Source organism: Neoarius graeffei, chromosome 13, assembly GCF_027579695.1.
Source record: "Neoarius graeffei isolate fNeoGra1 chromosome 13, fNeoGra1.pri, whole genome shotgun sequence".
In the NCBI taxonomy this organism is placed as follows: Eukaryota; Metazoa; Chordata; class Actinopteri; order Siluriformes; family Ariidae; genus Neoarius; species Neoarius graeffei.
Window position 1 is genome coordinate 52,255,787 of NC_083581.1, and position 19,490 is coordinate 52,275,276.

General features: G+C 40.6%; 1 protein-coding gene across 1 annotated transcript; it reads right to left on the minus strand.

Moving 5' to 3' along the window:
* Positions 1-10,567: 10,567 nt before the first annotated feature.
* sox18 (SRY-box transcription factor 18) lies at positions 10,568-14,842 on the minus strand. Its single transcript, XM_060936879.1, has 2 exons — positions 14,239-14,842; positions 10,568-12,537 (listed from the first exon to the last, which is right to left on the minus strand). Exons 1-2 carry the CDS (start codon positions 14,561-14,563, stop codon positions 11,570-11,572), a joined length of 1,293 nt encoding a protein of 430 aa, XP_060792862.1. The 5' UTR covers positions 14,564-14,842; the 3' UTR covers positions 10,568-11,569.
* Between the last annotated feature and the right edge of the window lie 4,648 nt (positions 14,843-19,490).

Sequence of the window (19,490 nt, forward strand, 5' to 3'; positions counted from 1 at the left end):
TGCTAGAGCTCAGTGGAACGCACTTTCCCTCTGTAATAAGCATAAACATGTCTGAAAGCGTTTTTTTTTTAGTCTAGTCCATTTATATCGAATGGTGAACCGACCACTCACCGGCCATTTTAATCAGAACACATGTATGCGCATGCACAGTGCGCGATTGTTACACTCTTACATTCTTACAGTACAATGACATAGTGGCTAGCGCCTCTACTTGAGACAGTAACCAGAACAAAAACGATTTTGACCTTTTTGGTGACCTTGATCGGATGACCCTCAAAATGTTGGAGGTTCTATTGATGTACTTAACAGAAAATTGGACTCGACCAAATTAATTTGTAGCTTTAAATGAAACTAGCCTTCCTGGGTACAGCTATTTAGACACTGCCCTCATCTAATTGGTCAAGGAGGAGGTGTTGTGTTAATTACCTCACCTGGGACGGAGTCCACCAGGGGGCGAGGTATACCAATGCCCATCTATTCTGAAAGTTTCATGAAGATTGATCCAGCCATTTTCCCATAATATCGTTAACAAACAAACAAACAAACCTGACCGAAAACAATACCTCGCCCCCTGGTGGACTCCGTCCCAGGCGAGGTAATTAACACAACACCTCCTCCTTGACCAATTAGATGAGGGCAGTGTCTAAATAGCTGTACCCAGGAAGGCTAGTTTCATTTAAAGCTACAAATTCATTTGGTCGAGTCCAATTTTCTGTTAAGTACATCAAATCCCTGATCAGTTATTTGTTCATTAACAATAAGCACATTAGATGTAAAGAAATCTAATTTTATGTCAGCGACAGCTTTTTTCTTGAGCTCTGTGTCCCATCAGCCTCATGGACTACAAACCATACCACATGACTCACGTACACACTTTAGTCCATGTGACTTCTATTCAAGCACACCTGTTTTTAATCACACTCGCCCTTTATACTGTATAGTCCAGATTACACAAGCGATGACACCAAGCCTTTGGTCTCTCATTTGCTGTTTGGGATTTGACTCTGTTTTGTTTATTACTGTGATTTCTGGTTGTTCCCCATTTATCACTACTTGTTGATTGCCTGATCTGTGCCTATGCTTTGACTACATATTTGGATTTACCCTTTTGTATTGTTTGCTTGTTTTCAATAAACCGGCACATGTATCTAACCCAGACTGCCTCTTGTCCCATTTGCTCATATTTAGCAGTCCTAGCTTCAGCTTGAAGGTGCTGGCTGAGCATTTCATATGATCTAATTTTCTGTTAAATAGATTATGAAAACAAACTTACTGAGATTTACTTCTTTTTTTTTTTTTTGGTTTTGTCCAGCTATTGGAAGAGACACTGTCTTAGTTTACCGTGGTTGCACTATATTGAATGAAGGTCCCTAGCAGAGAGCCACTTTAGCCAATTTGTCTGCTGCCTGGCCCTGACTCTGGATAATCACAAATTAACTAGGCTTGTTCTAAGGCTATGACTCACAGTATATTACAACCCCAAATCAGAAAAACATGGGACAGTATGTTGAAATTGAGATTAAAACTGAAAACAATTATTTGGAAATAATCTTTGACCTGCATTGAACCCAAAATAATACAACAGCACATTATTTGATGCTTTACCTCATGAATCTAATTGTATTTTTCAAAATAAGCACACTACAACTTTGATTCTTGCAGCGAATTTAAAAAAAATGTTGGGATGGTGAAGCATTTGCCACTTTATAATGTTGCCATTCCTTTTCACAATGCTTAATGATGTTTAGGGACTGAAGACACCAAATGGTTAAGTGTTTCAGGTGTTATTTTGTCCCATTCTTCCTGCAAACAGGTCTTAAGATATGCAACAGTATGGAATTGTCATTGTCATATTTTCCGTTTCAAAATTCACCACACATTCTCCATTGGGGACAGGTTAGGACTGCAGGCAGGCCAATCCAGCATCCACACCCTCTCCTTCCACAGCCATGCTTTTGTAATGTGTGCAGAATGAGGTTTTGCCTTGTCTTGTTGAAATATCTCTGGAAAAGATGTCATCTTGAAAGCAGCATATGTTGCTCCAAAAATCTCAATGTACTTTTCTGCATTAATGCTGCCATCACAGAAGTGTAAGTTACCTTTGCAAAGGGCACTGGCACAACCCCATACCATGATAGACCCTGGCTTTTGGACTCATTGCTGGTAACAGTCTGGATGGTCCTTTTTGTCTTTGGTCCAGAGAACACTGCATCCATTTCTTCCAAAAGAGACCTGGAATACTGATTCGTCTGACCATAATACGTTTCCACTGTGTGATGGTCCACCTCAGCTGTCTCCCAGTCCGGAGAAGTCAACGGCACTTCTGTAAACAGTTAACATAAGGCTTCCTTTTTGCACAGTTGAGTTTTAACTTTTTGGGATGTGTTGCAGGCCTGAAATGCAGGAATGGAAGTATATTAACAGACGTGTTTAGCTTCGGCCTGCACCCTTGTCCTTTACGCACTGAAATTCCCCCAGGTTCCTTGAATCATTAAGTGATGTTATGCACCGTACAGGGTGAAATATCCAAATCCCTGTCACAAGTTTTTTGGAATGTCTTGCAGGCCTGAAACACATGAATGGATGTATATTAACAAATGAAATGAAGTTGACCAGACAAAACATGAAATATCTTAGGTTCATACTGTCTGCAATGAAATACAAGTCAAAGTAAATTTACAAATCACTTCTTTCTTTTTTTATTTGTATTGTCCATATCATCCCAACTTTTTCTGATTTGGGGTTGTATATCACACATGGTACACTTGTGATGTTGGTTAAGTCGCTAAGAATTTATGTGAAAATAATGTGCTACTATACAGTGTATGGACTACTATTTTGACAGACTATATAATCCATCCATCCATCGATCCATCCATTATCCATAACTGCTTATCTTGTACAGGGTCACAGGCAAGCTGGAGCCAATCCCAGCTGACTGTGGTGAAAGGTGGGGTATATCCTAGGCATGTCACCAATCTATTGAAGGGCTAACACAGAGACAAACAGCCATTCACAACTACAGGCAATTTAGAGTAACCAGCTGACCAAATCCACATGTCTCTGTTCTATGGGCAAAAACCTATAGGGGCTTTTCACTGACGTCACAGATTTTTGTTTGTCATGCAGTGTACGCCATATTGCTGGGCAAACAAAGAAACATACCCATGACAGTTAATAATGAAAATTGAGATGGCTGCAGTCAGTACAATCTCTCTGAAATGATTAAAAATTTAGATTATACCAGTAGATCGCATTACATCAAAAAGCTGAAACATGCAGGCATCACAGTTCCATATAATTTACCTACAAATGTATTTATTCCACTTGAAAAGTGTACGACAAACCAGCTACCGGATTTGGGACATTACGACATCCTGAACTACTTAGAATGATGAATGAACCCTTTATTATCACTGTACCGGTACCTGTGAAATTGACCATCAACCTGCCCTTACATACATACATACATACACATAAGAGGGGGAGTGGACAGGACAGGAAGACAGGGGAAAAAAAAGAAATTACAGAGAACATGAGGAAAGGAGAGGAGAAAAAAGCAACCCCCACCCTATGCTCCTGCGAGGAGTACAGTGTGGGAACATTTAAAAAAACCTCAGCACATAAGCACAAAAAACACAAGTGCACTTTACAACATGAAAACACGGGACTTGAAGGGGGGAAAGGTGGGGTGATCAGGGTGAGGATAAGGGGGGAGGGGGGAGGGGAGGAGGTAGAGGTAACCCAGTGCAAACAAGCAGTCGTCCGCTCCTGCAGCCATGAGGGCGCTGGTCACGCACCCGCTTGTCACACTGGGGGTGAAAGCGGCGACAGCGGGAAGTGGGGGAAGGAATGCGAGGAATGCGAGAGCGTCTCACAGCAGTGACCTTCAGGGGGAGATGTTGTCCCAGCAACGGCCTCGGCTGAGGCCAGTGCTGTCTCAGGGAGCTGAAAGTAGATAAGATTGGGATTGTTTGGTCTTGGGGCGAGCAGACGCGTTTTTTGCACGTCCACTCTATTCGTCCATTTCTGTCCATTCTGTCCATTTTATCCAATTTGGTCTCCGAAATACTTTTTCTTTGCAAAGCCAAAAGCTTCTCCATGATGTCATCCATGTTGTGGATCAAGTTCTGAATAGCCACAGTCTGAGTGCCGACAGCTCTGCCCACCACTTCAATCATATCGGGCAGCTTTATGGGGCTTTGAACAGCTGTCACCATTGTCTGATTTCCTCGATAAACCAGGGCAATGCCTAATCCAGTCAGCAAAAGTCCTGTAATCATGGTTCTGAATAGGTAGATGTCTTCAATGTCCTCCACAGAAAGAATCACCAGGCACACGACCCGCCACCGCTCCCACGCATCCATCATGTAACCAGCTGCGAATGTTCCGGCAGGACAGGCGGGTTCCCCTGAACCCAGGCTTCTCGTCGAGAAAACTGTGTCAATTTCGTTAGGAGACCAGTTTATCAATTCCATGATTTTTTTTTTTTTAGTTTAGAGAGCAATGTGGAGAGAGTCTCTCAAAAGTATAGACAGACGAGATGAAACAAAGGAGCACAAGCAGGGGGGAAAAAGGAGGGAGAGGGAGAGCAGAGAAAAATGTGACCGCCTTCCGTGAAGCATGGAGAAGAAAATATTTAGTATTTGGGACTTCTAAATACAATATTTCAAGGCAGGTTTCGTGCATGCTGGAATGTGATGGGTAATTCCCAGTAAAGAAAAATACCTTATTATGACAAGGGTAAGCTCAAAAATGGACTTCCAATAGTAATAAACAAGCCAGGGCCTAGATCTAGCATATTTTTTGGTGTTTAGCCTAGTCTACATTATCAGTGCATAACAAACCTGCTGCTAGTCCAGCCAAGCATTAGGTCTAATAAAATATTGCGTCTAAAGCCTATATCCAGATATACATTTTAATGTTCATGCATTTGCCATTTGGCATGTTTTTTTGTAGTGCAGTAGAGCCGTTAAATATGACACGCTTGTGTATGTACCAGTAGACTGTACTTAGTGCCAGACCATGCAGCTTTACTATCTAGATCAAAGTTCTGTCCATGTTACGCCAACTTACAGACTTATTGAATGTTAACTTGAGTACGCCTAGGCTAGATCTAAATCTATGGGATTTTTATAACTGAATGGCCTTGAGCTAGAAAAAGTTTTAGGAGAAGTAACAGGTGCACAGAGCTTTCACACTAACCTGATATAAAATGTTCTCCACACACACGGAAATACTTTGTTGGCATCCAGTCTTCATGTTTAACTGCAGCTCGCCATTTTTCTCGTCTTTCTGGGCTCGCCGGGAAGCGGTGAAAAGTTAAACTAGGCTTCCTCCACATCTGTTATTACATCCAAAAGCACTACAGGTCTCTGGCATTGTTCTTTTAGATGCAACTTCTACAAGTTTATCTGTAGATATTTACTTAATTGGGCTTACAATCACTTTCATACACTTGTGCCGCTATTGTCCCAGTCGTTGTCAAACGCAAAGCTTGCCCGGCAATATGGCCATATAAACAAATCCATAGTTATAATGACGTCATGTGAAAGGCCCCTATACAGGCACAGCGAGATCCTGCAAACTCCACACAGAAAGGCCCCAGTTTGCCACCAGATTCAAACTCAGAACCTTCTTGCTGTGCAGCAACAGTGCTAACTACTGCACCACCATGCTGCCCTCTATATCGTACAGTAATATGCACATTTCATAGAAGGCACAGCTATAATAAACCTTTTTTTGCCACTTTGAGGCTTAATTATTCAGAATTCGGTTAAAATTTTGCCTCCCAGCCTGCTCAAATGAAACAGAAGTTGCCCAAGGACTCCTTAAAATAAATTGAACAGAAATATGTAACTTCATGCCTTAGCAAAAATAGAAATATCAGAAATATCTTAGAAATGAACCTCATTTAGAATAAGTTTGTGAAACTGGTAGTTTATGGTCATAAGCCACAAAATGGTTGTTGGCTGAGGTGAAGTTGGTTTGTTGGCCACACACTGTCACTGAATGAACAAATCTTCCCATGTTGCTCAAAGACCGGAGAACAGAAAATGAGGGGTGACTCGGGGAAAAAGAGTAATAGGAAATGTTTGGCTTTCCATCAGAAACACGAAAATGTTTTGATCTGCCAGACTGAGTGCGGCTAGTGGACTTGAGAGCAACTATCGCCCCCTCACCCACATTCTCATGTTCATTTTTTTGGGAGGAACTTTTCAACAAGTGATTTTTTTCACCTTTCAAATGCCCCCCCCCAAAAAAAAAAAAAAAATTGGGATACACTGATAAACAACATGTGCAGGGAAAAAGAACAAAGTGAAGGAGGACACGAAGAAGGAACTTTGATGAACGATGCAACTTCATGGAGTGAAAGTGTACAGATTGCTCTCTGAAAGAGGAAAAAGCTGAATCATAGACAGACTTTTTCATGAAATGTAGCTTTTTATTCCCCTGTTTTTTGTGGGGTTTTTTTTGCATTTTTATTCATTCAGTCTCATATCTTTTCTCAATATCTTATGCATATTTTCCTTCTCTTGTCTTCTTTCAGCTCATTCTTTCCCTGTGTCCTTTTCTGTCCATCTTTCTTTCTTTCCCTCTCCACCCCCTGGTTTTTGGCTCTCCTCCACTTGCCGCACTCTTGCGGCCTCTCTGACTGTTTCTCTCCCAGAGAAAACCACTTAATGCAAACAGAAGATTTTTGTCCTCGGTTTGCAGCATGCAGTCGCTTCTCTTCGGAAACGGACTTTTAACAAAATGGAGATAAATCAGTGATTAAATAGTACTGCTCTTATATCCCAGACAGAAATGAAAAAAATGTCACTCATCAAAGGCAAAGAGTTGTTTTTTGTAATTATACGGATGGCCAATAAATGGCAGCACAAGAAAGGGGGAAAAACTCAAAAACACTCACAGAGCCATGGTGGATGTTTCACAACGCCCGCATGGCACCAGTGGGTTAGGAGACTTTGGGTCCTGGGAAAATGATGTGTGTATGTGTTTGTGTGGGTGAGTGTGTGGTTGTCACTGGTCTGGAAGTCTGTCTCTGAGCAAAGTCCAGCAGTGGCCAAGTGTATGAGACGACAAGACAAGAGTATTAATCTCTCTGTCTCGGTGTGTATGTGTGTGTATGTGGGTGATTTGTGATTCTCGGGGCCAAGTCCTGGTCACTTATGCACAGCAAGGCACAATTATATGTTGGAGAAGAAGAAAAATGGAAATCTGAGAATTGTGCGAAAGGGGAAAAAAATAGCCTCAAAACTGAGCAACAACAAAAACACCCAAAACAACCCCCCCAAAAAAAGAAGTGAGCATTTATGAGGGTTGGTTCTGTCTGCTGGCTCACTTGCTGATCTTTAGCAAGGCGTCACTCCGGGTCAACAGCCCGGCTCCCAGACGCTGCACTGGCAATTATGGCACTGTCATGGAAACTACATTAAACCGAGGAGAAAACGACCCCTCATGACTTCCAAGATTATTCTCAGGACTCCATTTGTGTTGGGCTGCAGTTCAGTCCACAAATTTGTTTGCTTGGAAAACGATGGAATGTGTATAGGGAATGCATCATAACTAATGTATCATAAAGAATGCCTGGTATATTCCTGAATGACATACAATCGCCAGATCATCTAAAATGTACAATTGCCTTGATGTGATACCGCTACACATTTCAAAAAGAGATCGCAAGTTCAAATACTGATGCAACCAGAGGCCTAGGGAGCAAAATTGGTCTCTGGATGGGAGGGACGGTTGGAGTCTCTAGTATCATTTGTAACAAGTAGAGATGAATCTCTAACTCACATCTTTAAGACATGGGGAAGTCTTTAGGATGTGTTTGACTCTAAGGAAAGCACCAGCAGTCATGCACTGAGCTCATTTCTTACGCCAGGCCTTTCCATTGACCCTTGACCTTTACTCTGTGTAGCCTTAGAAGGCTTGGCAAAGGGATTTACCATAGCAGAAAGGAGTTTCCTCTGCACACACATATATACATGCTCTTACATTCATCCACATTCCCCTCGCCTTGCCGTTTACACAGGAAGGGGAGGTAGAGCTACTTCCTGTCAGAGAAGGGAAGAGTGAGGGTACGGATGGTGGTCACACATCCTGATAAGAAGAAGAAGGGATGAGAGAGAAAGAGAGAGAGAGAGAGAGAGAGAGAGAGAGAGAGAAACATGAATGACATCATGCTTTAAGTTTGCTGGATGAGGTTTTGGGGAGAGTCCACAGTCCAGTTTGATGGAAAAGCTGAAGCTGTCGGGTGAGGACACACACACACACACACACACACACACACACACACACACACACACACACACACTCAGCTGCAATAACAAAACACTCAAATATGACAGGATCTGTGACCCTACACACCTAATGTCAAAGGAACACACACACAGACAAACACTCAGCACAGACTTTCTGTACTAGTGTTAGTGCCAAACACAAATCCTGTCAGACTTGACACACTGCATAGTGCAGAACATCTCCAAGAGTCTGTCGATGCCGAATTCCGTCTTCTTTCTTCCTCCATTAACTCAGACATGAAAACTAAGCTAGTCCATCTGCAATGGCAAGTGATAAGTGCTGGTCACAATATAATAATACTGCATAAGAGATTTCAACTTCCTTTGTCAATAAGAATGTAAAACTGCTTTTATGGAGCTTTGAAGCTTCAAGCCAACATTCTTACACATAAAACTCTAGCAAAGAAAATAACAGCTTAACGAGAAGACAGATGGAGTAAAAGTAATGATTTAATGTTAAAAAAAAAAGATCTGACTTTGAAATCAGGTAACAATAATGTTTCTGAAGTGGTGAGTTTCTGTCTTACAGGCAAGGGGAAGTTAGAAAGTGAACAGGTTTTACTGTCAGTTTTATTTGAATAAATCTCCAAATGGTTCACTCATGCATTCATGAACCCACAGCTGGGTAATAAACTTTAAACAGTGAGAGAGATGGCAAAGTGACAAAATCTACTTGCTGCCACATGCACTGATGTGTCCTCTGTTATTTTTACTGTGTGTATCATACCCCGGCCAAAATGCAGGCTGAAGAAGAAGAAAAAAGTATTTCATTTTAGGGCATCGGCTTTCTTGAAGCCCGCATCCCTAAACATCAAAACATTCAGAATATTTTTCTAACCTTGAGATGAGTTTGAAAAATCAATCGACTTAATGTTATTCTCTCCTGGTCAGGGAGTGAACTGTTTGGACAGAAAAAGCACCTCTTCCCTTTAACATCCTTCCCCTGGAGTGAAAAAACACACACACACACACACACACTTTTGGCTTACGATCCCTGTGAGGACCTTACTGTACATCGACATAATTATTACTGCAGCTAATTAAATTAACCCTCAGCTGAACCTCAGTAACCAAACAGAAGCTTCTGTCTCTTTGAGTTTTTCAAGCAAAAGCTCGTGGGGACCAGGTAAATGTCCCCACAATGTCAAACCTCTTCGATATTCCTATCTTTATGGGAACATTTAGTCCCCACCAATATATAAATCATGGCTGCACACACACACACACACACACACACACATTTGTTTCACTATCCTTGTGAGGACCGTCCATTAACATTATTATTTCAGTTAATTAATGCTGTGCCTGCACCTAAATCTAACCCTAACCTTAACCTCAGTAATGAAAAGGAAAATTTTTGACTCTTTTATTTATTTATTTGTTTAAAAAACACAACAACAGCAATTTCCTTGTGGGGACCATCCAAATGTCCCCACAAGGTCGAAATTGTCAGATTTTACTATCCCTGTGGGGACATTTGGTCGCCAGTAGTATAAACACACACACACACACACACACACACACACACACACACACACACACACACACACAAAATGTTCCAGCTATGCAAACTTCCCCGCTTTCCACAGGATCTTCCTCTGTTTTGATATTCTTTCTAATTTTATACCTAATTAATTGCTGGGTGAGTTTTTACTGCTTATCAGATGAACGCCTCATGCAGTCACTCATCAACAGCTCTGGTATTTCATTCACCGTGAATAAAAACAGAGTGAATTATGGTGAACATCAGCGTGCATGCCCAAACACCGGTACATAGTCTTGCCTGTTACTAAAAATAAATAAATAAATAAAACCTGGGAACACAATTAAGGACTATTTAGCGTATCGTTATTTTCTTCGTTACTATTTTCCAAATGAATCCACAAAAGGGTTCGTTGTTTTAATCTCAAGATTTTTGAGATTCTTTGTATAAAGTTATAAGTGGATATGGACTTTGAGTTTAGTTCTTCTCGGACAAATCTGTTTTTATTTTTGCTCGTGGTTTAGCTTCCTGTGCCAAACTCATTTTGTGGATGATCAGGAAGTCAGACAGGGAGAGGGAAGATGAGGTGGAAATGAACTAGAGCTGTTAAACATTATGACAATTCTTTCTCGCCCTCTTTCTTAAAGGACAACCGTCACCACAGACCCTCTCTAGTTCTCCAGGCCATTCAGACATGACAAAATGTCACACTCTGCTGAAAATGTGCTCCAAATACAATAATTCTCACGAGCCACTCATGTTTTAAGCCTTTATTTTTGAAAAATACTCAGTGAAATGTGTGGATGTGCAATACAAAATACATTTTTAAGAACAACACTTCAAATGCAAAAAAAAAAAAAACTATTCACATGTATAAAATCAAAATGCATATGTCCTCTTCAATGTGGGAAAATGATTCTATGAAATGAATTGTGTGTTTCCAATTACTTGTTTTGATTTAATGGCTGAGAGACTTTTTTTTTTATTTTATTGAAAACACTTCTATTTGAAGATAATTACTACCAAAAGCTGGAAAGTTATTACTAACTCAACATGTCTCTCAGTTGCTGAGTCAAAGGATTACAGAATGCACTTACAGAGGATTAATAAAATACATATATACTAAATGACCTTTTCAGTCATACGGCAAGAAAATACACAATAAATTACAGTCTTCAAGAGATCCAAATTCCAGAGATGATTTTGTGGTCTCTTTCATGAACATGACTTTCTTTGCTTGAGATACATCAAGTGCAGAACTAAGGAGTTTCGAGTGGTTTCTCATACAGTTCAAAACATTCTGACCCAGTGCAAACATAATATTTTTTTGAACAATTATATAAAAGAAAGATTAAAAAAAGAAAACACACATGTAAATACAAAACCCTCTGAGAAAATGAAAGAAACATTCACATTCTTATTGTCCCTGCTTTTGGAGCCTCATTTGATATGAACTTTGCTGTGACTGGTATATACGAATATTGTAGCTGAATGTAATCTACGAAACTGTTGACAAACTGACTGTGGCCTTGAGAACTATATGTACTAAAGCCCTTAAAAAGAGGTGCAATATGAAACATCTTTTTGTAGTCTGTAATGTACACGTATTCTTCCGCAACTTCTTAAAAAAACAACATATAAAAAAATTGATTCACTTGACACTTAGGATTAAAATTTAATCAGGCCAAAACAGTTGATCAAATCTACTGATAATCTTGCACTCATAAAAACCTTGTATACACCTGATTTTAGAACTAACATTTGCCAGAGAGTTACGTCTTTATCCAGTAATACAGGTGCTGTAGTAGACAGCGTTGCTGGCATCAGACAAGGCTGATATGAGCGTGCTGCTCTCTTCACATGCAGTGCTCCTGTTTACTCGAGTCCTGCTGGCACTGAAATACTGCTCAAACTCATGATGGTCCACTTCACTCCAGAAATCTGCTGAAGGTCCTAGGTGGTCGTTATTGTCCAGGGAGGGTGGTGGAACCTGGGGGGCAGTGGAAGTAGGAACTGGGGTGGAAGATTCTGGAGGGGGAGAAAGTTGGCCAAGTTGAGATGTGAAGGGCTGTTGTGGGGTGTTTCCATAAACTTGACCATAGTAAACACTTTGAAGTGGAGAGGGTTGTGGGACTTTGGCCTGTTCTGGGAGACTTATACTGGAATGGGAAGGGAAGAGATTGTGAGAGTTCGTAGGTTCTGAGCATTTCTCCTGCATAGAACGGCAACCTGGTGCAGGTTTCTGGTTGAGGTGGGAGTGGGAGTGGTGGAGAGAGTGGATGTTCGGGGGATGGTGGTTAGCATGGTGGCTTTGGCTTTGCTGTTGGTGCTGGTGGTAGTTGACCCAAGGTGCCAAGCCCACATCATCCTGCATGTGAGGGGGAAAGAAGACAGAGTCTCCGCCTCCCTCCTCCAGCACGTCCAGAGGAGACATCTCAGGTGTAGGGAGGCCATAGATCTCCAGATCTTGTGCACCAGATCCAGAGTGAAGATCTCGGAAATGGCCCAAAGATGGAAGAAGGTGGTGGGGATGAGGGTGCTGAGGGTAGGCATCTCCACTCCCAGAGCATCCACCCAGACCATGGAGAAGCAGGCCAGGCTCCACTCGCTTCACCTTTTTGGGCTGCTTTTTACGCCGAGGCCGGTATTTGTAGTTGGGATGGTCATGGAGATGTTGCAGCCGGAGACGTTCAGCTTCCTCTACGAAGGGACGCTTGTCCAGCGTACTCAGAGCCTTCCAGGACTGGCCTAAAAATACATGAAAGCTATTATGTTTCGGGTTAATATTATTTGCTGTTTTAACTGCATTTCACAATTCTCATCTCATCTCATTATCTCTAGCCGCTTTATCCTGTTCTACAGAGTCGCAGGCAAGCTGGAGCCTATCCCAGCTGACTGCGGGCGAAAGGTGGGGTACACCCTGGACAAGTCACCAGGTCATCACAGGGCTGACACATAGACACAAACAATCATTGCATTTCACAATTAATACAAGTATAATTAAATATTAAATGTTTATTGTAACAGCTTGTATTGGAATAATTGACAAATTAAATTGTAATTAATATAATATTCTACGGGCGGCACGGTGGTGTAGTGGTTAGCGCTGTCGCCTCACAGCAAGAAGGTCCGGGTTTGAGCTCTGTAGCCGATGAGGGCCTTTCTGTGCGGAGTTTGCATGTTCTCTCCGTGTCCGCGTGGGTTTCCTCCGGGTGCTCCGGTTTCCCCCACAGTCCAAAGACATGCAGGTTAGGTTAACTGGTGACTCTAAATTGAGCGTAGGTGTGAATGTGAGTGTGAATGGTTGTCTGTGTCTATGTGTCAGCCCTGTGATGATCTGGCGACTTGTCCAGGGTGTACCCCGCCTTTCGCCTGTAGTCAGCTGGGATAGGCTCCAGCTTGCCTGCGATCCTGTAGTACAGGATAAAGCGGCTACAGATAATGAGATGAGATGAGATAATATTCTACATTAAACACCTCCTTGTTTAAAAAATGAAAAGTAACAAGTAAAATTAGTCAAGCAACAACAAAACTTTTATTTTGAGCAAAATTTTGACATCGCCATGTATTTAACTTTTGGTTCTGAGTTTAAAAAAATAATAATAAAAATCAGAATGCCTGCGTATTAATTGTAACTGTGACACTGTGTTAGTTGTGAAGTAATGGCTTCAGTAGTAAAGCCTGTGATAACAGGATGCCTTAACAATATGGCCACTTGTTTGGTATAGTTAAGCGTTTAGACTCAATGGTTTGAGAATTATTAACGGGTCAGTACCTACAGACAATTAGCAGTTTGTGGGCTCAAGACTGTCTGCTCCAATCTGCCATTTTGCTAATAGTAAATTAAACGTTTTTCAAAACAAGGACATCATTTTGGTTACTTGAAGTCTAGCGATGTGCAAATATTGCGCAATGTGTTCAGGCATTTCACATTACTGCAGTCACTTGTTCCTGATTTCGCTTGTTTGTAGAATGTTACGGACTTTGTGAGATATTTCAACATATTTACAAGCCTTCATCTGTAACTATCCAAACTTCTGAGCACATGCACAAACACATGTAAGGACAAAAGATCTCAAAACCACAGAGACCATCAGAGCATAATAAACCTATTCCATATGACTGTCCTAAACTGTGTTTCTGAAGCAATGATTCGGAACCAATAACTGTAATATTTATCCAACTGGCATGCAAGCATTAACTTTGAAGGGATACTGTAGGATACAGAAATATGAATATATTCATTCTATTGTAGCTACTAAAGCTTAATTTACTGAGTTTTTGAAACTAATCTAGAATGCTTTAGAAGTTAACAATCAATCAAAAAAAGTTTCGTGAAACTGATCCCAACAGTACACAACTCTCAAAATAAATAAATTGCATGGCAGTCAGGTCATCCTAATGTACATGCCGGAAAATGTAGAGGAAATTCAGGTAGGGAAGTCTTACCTAGCATCTTGCTTAGCACGGCATTGTGCAGGTCTGGATTCTGCAACGCCAGCCGCTTGCGTTCATCCTTAGCCCACACCATAAAGGCATTCATGGGCCTGCGGATCCTCGGCTCAGCCCCACACTTTCCCTCACTGGCTTGGCTGGAATCCGGGCTTCCTGTTCTCCTCTCCTTCAGTCCACCACCTGCTTCATGATCAAATCTGCGGCTCCGCTCAGGACCTATTGGGCTGGAAGATGACGAAGCAACCCATGCTCCACACTCCACAACCTGGCTGGGCTGAGTGCTGGCCTCTGGACAATAACTGGACTCAGATATATTCATTCCAGCAAAGACCACCTTGTGATGATGACACAAAGTTTGCGTAATTAAAGCGAATTGCAGGACCTGTCACTTTTTTTCTGATTGTTTGTACTGTAATTGTGCTCCCCGTATACACGTAAAAAAAAAATAAAAAAATAAAATAAAATTAGCAAACAGAAAAAAAAACCCCGACAAGAATGTTGGTCTGATGTTGGTAGAAAAGAAAAATTAATTCCCAAAGATGGATGCCCAGTGCTCAGTGTCTCCTGCTGTCCAAGCAGGCTGAGTGTTTTCAGCTCCAAATTTGAACGTTGTAGTGAGTTTGATGGCCCTGTGTTGTAGATATATAAGTGGCCTTATCCAATCAGATGGCTGGTTGACACAGGACGTCCCGCCCCCCTCACCACCACCTCCCCAGCAGCCTCCACAGACACAGAGATGTAATCTGAGAGGACCATTGTTTTACTCTGGTACAGAGTATACACTCACACACACACTCATACACCCACACTAAATCTCTCACGCGTGCACAAATACACACACATACAGACACTGAGCCCCTGCTGGGATCCAAGTACAGGGTTGTGGTTGAAGGAGGGACCACAGAGAAAGTCATACTCATTAGTGTTAATTTTAACGAGGAAAGCAAACGTTACGTTCGGCCGATCTGAATCAAAGAAAAAACATACTGTCCAGACAAGGGCCAGTGAACACTGTTTCTGTTGCATAGTAACATGATTTTTATTAGCATGAGTATTTATGGGATTATGATTTTATATACATTACTTTGCAAAAGTCTTGCAAAAATGGCTTAAAAATAAAGAAATGAAATGTTTCAAAATTAAAAAAAACTATAAATAATACACCATAATAAATGAAACAAAGTCAATATTTGGTGTGAGACAACCCTTTGATCTCAAGTACAATTAGTGTAGTTTTATAGGTTGAGCTGTAGGTTTTGCTGAACATCTCCCAGAACCAGCCACAGTTCTTCGGGACACTTTGACTGTCACACTTGCTTCTTAATTTTGCAGTAAAACCCAGCAGCCTTTTTTATGTTTTCTTTTTCAATCTGATAAGTGCTCTCTTATGTAATATGCTGCTTAGATACAATTTTTTTTTCTGTAACATTTAATTTTGTGCTGGAAAACAAATGTTTGGAACTCTAAAATGTTTTTGTACTGACTCAATAATGTAGAAATCATAAAATAGAAATCTATAACATAGTTTGTATGGAGAAAAAAAATAGAGTCCCTAAGACTTTTGCACAGTACTGTGTGTGTGTATATATATATATATATATATATATATATATATATATATATATATAAAATCTCATTATCTCTAGCTGCTTTATTCTGTTCTACAGGGTCGCAGGCAAGCTGGAGCCTATCCCAGCTGACTACAGGCAAGAGGCGGGGTATACCCTGGACAAGTCACCAGGTTATTGCAGGACTGACACATAGAGACAAACTATGTCTTCACACCTACGGTCAGACTCACATTCACACCTACGGTCAATTTAGAGCCACCAATTAGCCTAACCTGCATGTCTTTGGACTGTGGGGGAAACCGGAGCACCTGGAGGAAACCCACGCGGACACGGAGAGAACAAGAACATGCAAACTCCACACAGAAAGGCCCTCATCAGCCGCTGGGCTCGAACCCAGAACCTTCTTATATACAGTATATATATATATATATATATATATATATATATATATATATATATATATATATATATATATATATATACACACATACTATAGATAGATAGATAGATAGATAGATAGATAGATAGATAGATAGATAGATAGATAGCATAACTTACTGTGTTCTCTCCATGACCTAACTCTCAAAGACAAAACTCAATACAAAATGAAGTCTTGTGACAATACAAAGAGCAAACAGTAACCTGGACTAAAAGACAATTAATATGTTTTATCAAATCAACTATTCAAAAATGCAATAATACAAAAAAAAAAATCATCATTGCATCTTCACATGCTTAGCACCATTAGCATAATGAAAAGCCAAGATCTTCAGGGGCTGTGTGCATTCATTAGTTAATTACATTAACAGACTTCACTTTAGTGTTTCTGATACACCATCACTATGGTTTTTTTTTAAATGAATGATAAACATTCGTTATCTACTTATTAGTTTATAAATCAACACAGGGACAAGTGTGTAATTAAACAGATAACAGATTGCAATGACAAATAAACTGGATGAAAAAATTAATATTTATCCATTGTGTCCTCGTGTCAGTTTCAGATAGTTCTGAAAGAGAAGGATATGTGAAGTCAGAAACAGGGTGAGGAAGTGGGAGGCGGGCATATGGCCTGATTCTTTTTTTTTTTTTTAAAGTAGAAATAATTGCTTGTGAAACTTTTCTCCCTTTTGAGCAATGTAAATTGGTACAGTGCATTGTAAACAATTAAATGAAACATCAGCTCTTTACTTGTATATGCATAATTTTATGCATCACACTGCTGCCACATTATTGGCTGATTGGATAATTGCAGGAATGTGCAGGACTACAGGTGTTGCTGTTAAAGTGGCCGGTGAACATACAGTCCCTGACTAAAAGTACTGGAAAGGCAAGGCCAATTCTTTTGTTTTAGCTACACACTGAAGACATGACAACAAAAGGTGGCATGTTCTACTGTAAATTCTTGAACACATCTAGATGTACGTAAATATCAGAAAATGAAAGCTGAAATTCTGATCTACTGACTCATATTCATGTTTTGATCTCAAACCCAAATGTCTCCTCCATTCACATACATTCAGAGGGCACTGAATGCTCACTGTCCACTTTAACAGCTGTAGTTCTGCACGTTCATTCAATTATCCAATCAGCCAATCATGTGGGAGCAGTGAAATGCATAAAATCATGCATATAGTCAAGAGCTTCAGGTAATATTCACATCAAACATAAGAATGGGGGTAAAATGTGATCTCAGTAACTTTGACCATTGGGTGTTGGTGTCAGATTATTTCAGAAACTACTGATCTCCTGGGATTTTTACACACAGCAGTCCTCAAAGTTAATACAGAATTGTGTGTGTGGGGGGGGATCAATCTACAATTCTGTGGGTGAAGTGCCTTGCTGACTACCACAGTTTTAAAGAGTAGTTATTTGAGCCACTGTAGCCTTCCTGTAAGCGCAACCCAGTCTGGCCATTCTACTGTGACCGCTCTTAAGGTGTTTCTACCGACAGAGCTGCTGCTTACTGAATATTTGTGTTTTTCGCACCATTCTGTGTAAACTCCAGAGACGGTTGTGTGTGAAAATCCCAGGAAATCATCAGTTTCTGAAATACTCAAACAAGTTTGTCTAGCATAAGCATGCCATGGTCAAAGTCACTGAGATTACATTTTTACCCCATTCTGATGTCTGATGTGAACATTAACTGAAGTTCTTGACTTGGATCTGCATGATTTTATGTATTGCACTGCTGCCACTTGACTGGATAATTGCATGAATAAGTAGGTACACAGGTGTTCCCATTGCAGTGGCCAATAAGTGCATATGCACTATATGGCTAAATGGTTGTTGACACCTGACCATCATACCCATATACGAGTCTTCCCAAAACTGTTGCCACAAATTTGGAAGCACACAAAGGTCTAGGATATCTTTGTATGCTGTAGCATTACAATTTTCAATCACTGGAACTCAGTAGTTTAAACATGTTCCAGCATGACAATGCCCATGTGCACAAAACGAGGTCCATGAAAATATGGTTTGCCAAGGTTGGAGTGCAAGAACTTTAGTAGCCTTCATAGAGCCCTTATGTCAACCCCATTGAACACCTTTGGGACGAATTAGAACCCCACCTCACCCAGCTTCTGTGCCTGACCTCACTCATGCTCTTGTGACTTGCTGACTGCAGTTGACTTGCTGACTTTAAGACTGCAGTTGACTTGCTGACTTTAAGACTGCAGTTGACTTGCAGACTTTAGGACTGCAGTTGACTTGCTGACTTTGGGACTGCGGTTGTTGTGAACGGTTTTGCGCTCGGGTTTCCATCGGTGGGGGGTTTATAGCATCAACGAAGCTGACTTTATGTTAGGACTGTTAATGTTATAGTCATGTTGTCTGTTGTTGCCCAAATGAGGATGGGTTCCCTTTTGAGTCTGGTTCCTCTCAAGGTTTCTTCCTCATGTCATCTGAGGGAGTTTTTCCTTGCCACCGTCACCACAGGCGTGCTCATTGGGGATAGATTAGGGATAAAATTAGCTCATATTTTAAGTCGTTCAAATTCTGTAAAGCTGCTTTGCGACAATGTTTATTGTTAAAAGCGCAATACAAATAAACTTGAATTGACTTGAATGGGCAAATTCCCACAGCGACACTCCAAAATCTAGTGGAAAGCCTTCCCAGAAGAGATTATTATAACAGCAAAACGGGAACTACATTTGGAATAGGATGTTCAAAGAGCACATATGAGTGTAATAGTCACGTGTCCACAATCTTTTGGCTATATTGTATACTTTAATATTGGACATATAAAAAATGCTTCAACATCATACCAATGTTAACATTTGATCTAAGTCATGCACATGCCTGCTAAGTTGTAACACACACACAAACTTTTATTAATGAGAAAAGGCAAACAAACACGACGACAAGATCTATTACTTCCTTTAAAATGAAAAAATAGGTATGATAATGAATGGTAAGACATAAGAGATGTTCAGAGTTCAGTTCGTATTCCTAGGGAATTGTCTTCAAATTTTATTCTGCCAAAATGAATGAAAGAATGAATAGGTTAGATAACTAACTAGTTAAGTTTGATTCCCTCTGCACTGATCAAATGGCTTTACTTTTTTTGCAGCTTTACTACTGATTATAAACTGTCTCTTTTAATAGAGAGCACAGTTAACAACACTACAAGTTATACTTGGCCAGTTATCATTTAACCTGGCATAGAGTAGG